At 29.5% G+C, this 8,083-nt stretch overlaps 1 protein-coding gene across 4 annotated transcripts in view; it reads right to left on the bottom strand.

Annotated features, from left to right (window-relative positions):
* Nucleotides 1-247: 247 nt before the first annotated feature.
* The window catches only part of LOC100161178 (probable low-specificity L-threonine aldolase 2), a 22,148-nt gene continuing 14,312 nt past the window's right edge, over nucleotides 248-8,083 (bottom strand). For all 4 annotated transcript variants that reach the window (XM_029491061.1, XM_029491062.1, XM_029491060.1 and 1 more), the window contains exons 6-10: nucleotides 6,821-7,006; nucleotides 4,375-4,568; nucleotides 2,957-3,093; nucleotides 1,560-1,684; nucleotides 248-519 (exon numbers count right to left, since the gene is read on the bottom strand). In XM_029491061.1, coding sequence (XP_029346921.1) covers nucleotides 331-519; nucleotides 1,560-1,684; nucleotides 2,957-3,093; nucleotides 4,375-4,568; nucleotides 6,821-7,006 — 831 coding nt within the window. In that variant the 3' untranslated portion in view covers nucleotides 248-330. The remainder of the gene's footprint in view (nucleotides 520-1,559; nucleotides 1,685-2,956; nucleotides 3,094-4,374; nucleotides 4,569-6,820; nucleotides 7,007-8,083) is intronic.

The raw sequence follows: 8,083 nt of genomic DNA, 5'->3' as shown, positions 1-8,083 counted from the left end.
ACAATATATGTATGCTAAAAATGAATACCCACTAGCCACCCACTCACCCACCCAAATTTTGGAGGAGCGGCCGCTCCTCTAGGCCCGCTTCGCCACGCCACTGGCCGCCTACTTCTACATGAAAGTGAAAAACATGATATATTATATAATTATTTGAGTATAAGTAAGCACAGGTGAAGACAACAATATTATTATTAAGATTATTTCTTTTCACTGGATAATAAAAATTACAGTTGACACCACACAGTATTTTAAAATATAAATATATATTTATATATAAAATATTATAGTAAGTATATACAGTGAATTCTGATAACAGCTGACGGGTTATTATCGGCTACAGGACGTGTCGATTTTTCCAATGACGTACTTAATTTTTTCAATGGCCATATCCAAGTCTTTGTCGGTGATGTTCTTGTGCGTCACGAACCTCACTCTTGCATTGTTTATCTGCGCTATCCTCACGGCCGTCGATCGTATCTTATTGTTCGACTTACTGTCGCCTTCATCAGCGTCCACCTGTGTAAGGGATTGTAAGTAATCGATAAATTATTCTTTACACCGTATGTAAAAAAGTTCTGTAGCTGAACAGTTTCTGATTACATTAATAGGTATTAATAAATAGAGATATGTATAGAGATCAGAGAAACAAATAATAGAGGTTACATTCTAATCAATTTATATTTTTTATGTTTTGTTGTCTTAATTTAAAGTTGAGATTATCGATCCATAACCTCCTAATAACACGTCTTAACCGCATGTAATGATGGTTAAATGTATAATAATATATATACCTATTATAATATTATTTATAATAATTATAATAATAATAATAATAATATATTAGACTAGATATAAATATTAAATACTTCACTATATTTACCGTAGATAGTTAGGTAGGTGTCTAAATATATTATACTACAAGTTAATGTTATGTCTACATTTAGGCTATTTACATACCTAATAACATTTATAATGTTCATTTACTTATTATGAGTTGAAAAAATTGTTGGGCTCAGTCAAAAAGCTTGAGCATTTAATACATAATTACACTTAAGTTGTTCTATAGGAAATTAAAAATAATAAAAATACATAGGTGTACTACCTATTTCTAACCAAAAACATATTCATACCGTTCTACAGTACCTAACTGCAGAACTGTAGTAACATGGTAAGTCGGTACTCGGTATTGATTCAAATGTTACATATATCCATACATACATACATACATACATAGTACATACATACATACATACATACATGCATACATACATACATACATACATACATGCATACATACATACAAACATACATACATACATACATACATACATACATACATACATACATACATACATACATACATACATACATACATACATACATACATACATACATACATACATACATACATACATACATACATACATACATACATACATACATACATACATACATACATACATACATACATACCTACAAACATACATACATAAGTACATAAAAATATCGTGGAAGGCAGCGGTGGTAGTACTTTGAAAAAAAATTGGTTTTACTACCTTTATAAGCTCGGAAACAAAGTATTTGGCGTCGACTCCAGATGGGTTAATGTTCACCAAAAGTATGTTTGTATCGAGTGCGTCTAGGTTGACGGTCACATTGGGACTTGCCATCCTTTGGATAGCTACATGTAATAAAAATATTAAATAAATAATAATCATAATCAATTTACAATGCCATAAATACAAGCTCGGTATCAATTAATTTTAATGAAATGCAGTTAAATTATCTATTTCCGTTCCGTACATTGTGGGGTTCGTGATGATTTATCCTGAACCAGGAGCCTATAACATAAGGATTCGGGGAGAACTCTTATTATAACGATTCACGCTGACGCAGTAAATGGTCAAAGAGAAAAACAAATACCTATTTAATAATTCTGCAGTCGACTTTCGCGGTAGGTATATCAATAGCAGTACATGACAATATCTCGAAAAGAAAAATTCCTTTCAAATATTATTGCATAGTAACTCAATAGATTTAGGAATATTTTTATTTTGTCAACTTGAAATTCCCAGCGATAAAACTTTTCGTCGTCGTCCTTAGACTATATTACCCCGAGTCATGAGATCCGGAATGCAGTATACAAATTGATATTTGGCAGAAATCAGGTAAAATTATTGCGTGGGTTGGGGGTTTATATTAGCTTGCAAATATAACATAAGAATCCTCAACAATTTTCATAGGTTGTCTCTATTGAAAAAGAAAACAAAGCGTAGAGCTATATATAGGGGCCTACCAACTTAAGTTTTATAAACGTTTGATAATTGAGTTTAGTCAAAATCAGATTTTTAAATGAGAAATAATAATTTTTATCAAACAAATATATAAATTAACAAATTTTAATCACAGGAACTTGATTTTCTTCCGTTATACATATATTATCATTTTCTATAGTACCTACACAGTGAAAATGCGTCTAAAATCTAAATATTTAGACTCATTTTAAGCATAGAATATAAGTTTATATAAATATATAAGTACACGACATTTTTGAATTTGTTTATTTTTTTGAAGTTGCTGTAATCGAAGTATTTACATTTTATATTCTAACATATTATTTTCTATATGGACATTTTTGTATATAACTAAAAATAATACTAAAAAATATTGCTATTATTTTTTTATTAGAGCTTGAAAAATTATTGAATGGTTCCAAACTTCCTCAACAGTAACTGATCCAGAAGTCACCCAATAAGTGGGAGGGTGATTTATCAAAAATTAAATTACCTTTTTTAGCCCAATATTATAATTAAAATAACGTCAAAAACACAGGCCAAGGGGTGAACGCCCCCCCCCCCCCTTGTATACGAATATTATTTCCTCCATTGAGTATATAACTACTAATAAGCAAATAACATAGTGAAAATGTAGTCAACGCAATCATATTTTGTACCATAAGCTATTTTCTTGGCGTTTCTGTGATCGTCGGCCAACCTTTCCACGCAATTATCCAACGCGTAAAGTCCCGCCGCGGCCACGATTCCGGCTTGTCGCATGGCACCACCCAAAACTTTCCTGATTCTTCTGGACCTGTGAGCCAACATTTAAATATTAGTTTTTGTTATTGCAATTTCATCTTTATGATATAGTACCTATGACTGCATAAGTTAATTGGTCGTATATTATGTGTAAGACACCCAATACCCATATTCCTATTTTCTATATATACCTATCTAATGTATACAACATACATTTACATCTTGATGTAGGTGCTCATTTCTCATATAATAATACTTAACTTTGGCTAAAAATCAATTTTTTTTAAATGTTTGTAATACATCTTTAAATGTTATTTTTTTTTAAGTAAGAGGGAAAACTCGTTTTAATTTATTTTTTGGGTTGCTATATACAGTATGTCCCGTCTTATATGTACCACCAAATATCTCAGCCCGATGGTAATAGATTTAAAAACGGTTTGCTACGATAGATAAGTGGTATCGAAGTGTACATTCTGGGAAAATTTAAAATTTTTAACTCCTTTGGTTCGCGCATGCGCAACACAACTTAAGTTTTTTTGAATAGCGATTCTTATTTTTGACACCAGATATGGGTAGATAATTTTTTTCACATTTTGATCCATTGATCATAATCCTAAACCCAAAATTGACCAGGTTACAGGCTAACAAAGTTTTGAAAATTGAAAATAATTCAATTTTTCGAAAAGCATGGTACACTTGTATTGATTTGATTTTTTTAATGAATAGATACATGAAAAAATGCACGAATACAATATGATACATACATACATACATACATACATACAAACATACATACATACATACATACATACATAATAATGAAACAAAAAGTAAATTACTTTGTGTTATCTAATTTTTATTTAAGTATATTTCTTTATCTAATAAAATGTTCAAAACTGCGCCCGCTATTTTCCAAACATATTTCCAGTCGTCAAGTTACTTCTCTGTGCGTAGTTGCCAAAATTATTTCCAATTTTCAAAACTCTGTTAGCCTATAACTTGGTCAATTTTGGGTCTAGGATTATGGTCGATGGATCAAAATGTACTAGAAAAAAATTATCTACCCATATCTGGTGTCAAAAATAAGGGTCACTATCAAAAAAAAACTTAAGTTGTATATTGCACATGTGTGAACCAAAGGAGTTAAAAATTTGAAATTTTCCCAGAATGTACTCTTCGATACCACCTATCTATCACAGCAAACCGTTTTTAAATCTAAGGCCATCGGGCTGAGATATTTAGTAGTACATATAAGACACGTAATATATATATTATTATGTTGGTACTTAATTTACTAGACGTATTGTACATGATTATTAATTATAGTAATTACTTTTCGATGAATAATTTTTCACCGATTAAAATGGAGCCGATTGGCGCTCCGAGACCTTTACTCAAACAAAACGTCACGGAATCGCAGTGCTTCACTATGCGGCTGACTGGAACTCCAAGACCCACAGCTGCGTTAAACACTCTAGCCCCGTCCATATGCAAAGGTATATTTTTCTCTTTGGTCAGTTTTCCCAACTGAAATGATCATTAAATACACACGTATTATATTTTACATTATTGTGATCTAAGTACCTAACACTATTGTGTTTTAATAAATAACTATATTAGGTATTATATTATATTGATGTAGTTTCAGGGTATCTATCAGTGTCAACAATCTAGATAACATTGGTATTGAAAAACATTTTTATTTGTAAGGTTTTGAAAATAACTAATTTGGTAGGTACCTATATTATTACAAAACACAACATTCTTTATCTGAATGTTGTGTTAGGAATATAATATTTAACCACATACCTATACCTATATAAATATTAAATGGTATACAACAATTTATTCATAAACGTGAAAGAACCTATCAAAGAGCAAGGAAGCAGTTTAAACCATAAGCGTGCGCACAGGGGGGGCCAGGTGGGTCGTGGCCCACCTTGCGGGACGTACCGAAATTTGTAGTACATGATCTAAACATCACGATTTTTGATTTTTTAAATCATAAAACATTAAATATAGGTAGGTGAAAAATTGATACTCAATGATAATAAATATTAATTAATTAAATGTCTTTAAAAATAAAATTGATAACATATTACCATCACAGATTGCAAAATTGTATTTATTTAAAACTGTTGACAATTAAAATATTTCTTATTTAATTTTTAAAAAATATGTTTCTGTTTTTTATCATAATATAAATGATTTGTGCCTTAAATAGTGGGTGATTATGAGTAAGCAAATTAAAGTATGTAACATTTTAATTATTTCTTCCATCAGAGTTCAGGTTTCTTAGTTTTGATTGACTTGGCCCACCCTGCCACAAATGTCTGCGCACGCCTATGGTTTTAACACTTTAAAGCTCCTAGGCATATATTTATTGTTTATTGCCCCAAACGGCTATGCCTTATATTTAGTGAGTGTATTTATTTTAAAATGTCAGTTGAAAAATAAAACCAGAATAAAAAAGTAAACGTGCTAATAGTTGTTGAGGCAAGTATTAGGTATTTAGGTATAAAGAGCATAACAAAATTGCATATAGTCGATGCAAAAATCACACTGTACTAAACAGTTGAACAGTAGGTAATTAGTTTAAAAATTAAAATGAATTAAACGAGTTATTTCGTAAATTGGTACCTAATAAGCACGACTAAAGATATACTATTTACACAATTAGCAGGAGAAAGGGCTCTCCACGATTAGTTGTGAAAAGGCATGTAGAACTAAACTTAGCGCTCCTGGTGTAAAAAAAGTTCAAACTGCAGTTTACGTATTTATATTTATGTATCATAGTTTCATTAATAATCGTGTTAATGTTGAATATATGACAAAGACATATAAATATATAATAAAATATATATAATATATGTAATTTATATATCATGATAGTTATTGTAATTTCCACATGAAGCACTAAAAATAAGTTATAGGTACATACATTTGAGAGCCTAAACGGACCAGAACGGAAGCCAGAAGGGGCCACAAATTCGTATCGACTTACATATAAGTTGTATAACCAGTTTATCTGTAATCGTCCTTATAAGTAATAAGTAATAACATGTTAAAGTATTTTGATATATTTTAACTTTTAAGTGGTTTTGAAATATTTTATCTAAATATTAATTTACTAGTTTTATTTACTCGTATTAACCTTAAATTTTAAGCCACAATTTAATAGTTATAACTTATAGTACTATGTTGTTGTACCTTGCAATTTGAGTAACCGTATTTTATGTATTCTGTTTATATGAATAACGGTGTCTGTTATAAGTTATAAGTTATATCTATAACAAATTAGTATTTTCAATGGTTATAACTTATAACTTATAACAAAGGTGCAGAAATAAATTATTTCGATAAGTTCGAAAATTGTTTTTGATTATGAGTTACGAAACACCATTAACCATGAAATTATGAACATTTTTTTATTTCGAAACTATATATATCATCCAACTATAATTATTCATTACCGATTATATCATGATTATTTATTAAATATTTAGAGGCTATGTAAATAAAATATTTAAATATGTAATTATCATGCGTAACGAATTAATGATTTATCAATATAATAATGATTACGATAATGAACGTAATATGGTTTACACGTCATTACTAATTTGTATAGCAATTATCAGTATTCACTATTTAGCAAGTGTGCAAAGCCCAAACAACTGTTTTACTGAAAATCGTTTTAGTTAATAAGGCAGTAAATGGGATGTAAAATATAGGTATACATTTGATAAATTATTATTGTATTATATTATATTTGTTACCTGATCAATCCATTCGACAGGCAATATAGTACCCCCGCAATAATTGTGAGTGTTTTCTATGCACACTAGTGTAGTATATGGTTCGTGAGGATCAGGGAACTCCGGTCGTATTTTTCCAAGTAACTCTGTCATGTCTAACGTGCCATCGTCCAAATTCTTAACTTCTCGCATTTGCAACCCTGCAATCTGTTTCAATTGTCCATTTAAAAATTTTAGATTCTGAGTGGAGTGATGAATGTATTGATTTTACAATGATGTACCCACCAATTTTTTTTGTGTAGGTGTACCTAGACAATTTATAGTAGAATGAATGATTTGATTTTTAACTTAAATATCTTTTCTGGTAGCATAAAGAATCTAGTCAGTACATCTGGGAAGTCAACATTTAAAATTCCCAGGTACTTCTTAGTAATTGAAAAAAACAAAAACATTTTTAAGCAAAACTAGTTTTTGAAAAATCAATTACTTTGTTTTTTGTAATTAAAAATTGACGAATAACCCTAGATGGCTAGATGTTTGAAATTTTCGTCAAATGATTGTATTATTAGTTATTACCTATATGCAACATGTACAGTATACTTTTAAAAAAAGGTGGGTAAGTGGATGTCGCTCTGCTGTACAGTAGGTTACAAGTGGGTCACTGTATAATGGATAGTATTAAATTTGAATTCAATGATATAATATCACTGTATAAGAAAAACGATTCTGAGCGGAGACGGTTTGTCAGTCTAGGTATTAGACATACCTATTATAGGTATACTTATCTATAGTATTAAAAAAAAATTGACCTATAATAGGTATTAATAATAAATTCCAAATTAATCATATCACAATATCCATCAGGTAACGCGTTATAGGTACATCAACAATAAACCGTGGTACTATCATAGATATATAATAGTAAACTTTAGAAGTTTCAAGTACCCACAAATAATATTATGCAATCATTACAATCACAAAAAAATAACTAAAATAGTTATTCCAGGTTTTTTAATATGTAATTTCGTCCAAATTTGAACTTAAAATTACTATAAAAATAAACTGTGCTTATGATGTATTTCTTAGAATTTTTGGCAACAGAATTAAATATTTACGTGGAATCTTGTTTTAAATTTTCAATCCTTAGATATAAAAGTTGAACATTTTATAAATTTTTAACTACAAAATAATTATTCAATTTTAAATTTGATAAATTTTGGTCAAAATTTCAACTTCAAATGCTTATAAAAAATAATTGTGCCTATGGTATTTTTTAATATTTTT

The sequence above is a fragment of the Acyrthosiphon pisum genome, chromosome A3 (genome assembly GCF_005508785.2).
Source record: "Acyrthosiphon pisum isolate AL4f chromosome A3, pea_aphid_22Mar2018_4r6ur, whole genome shotgun sequence".
NCBI lineage: Eukaryota > Metazoa > Arthropoda > Insecta > Hemiptera > Aphididae > Acyrthosiphon > Acyrthosiphon pisum.
This window is presented reverse-complemented; position numbering and strand designations above follow the sequence as displayed.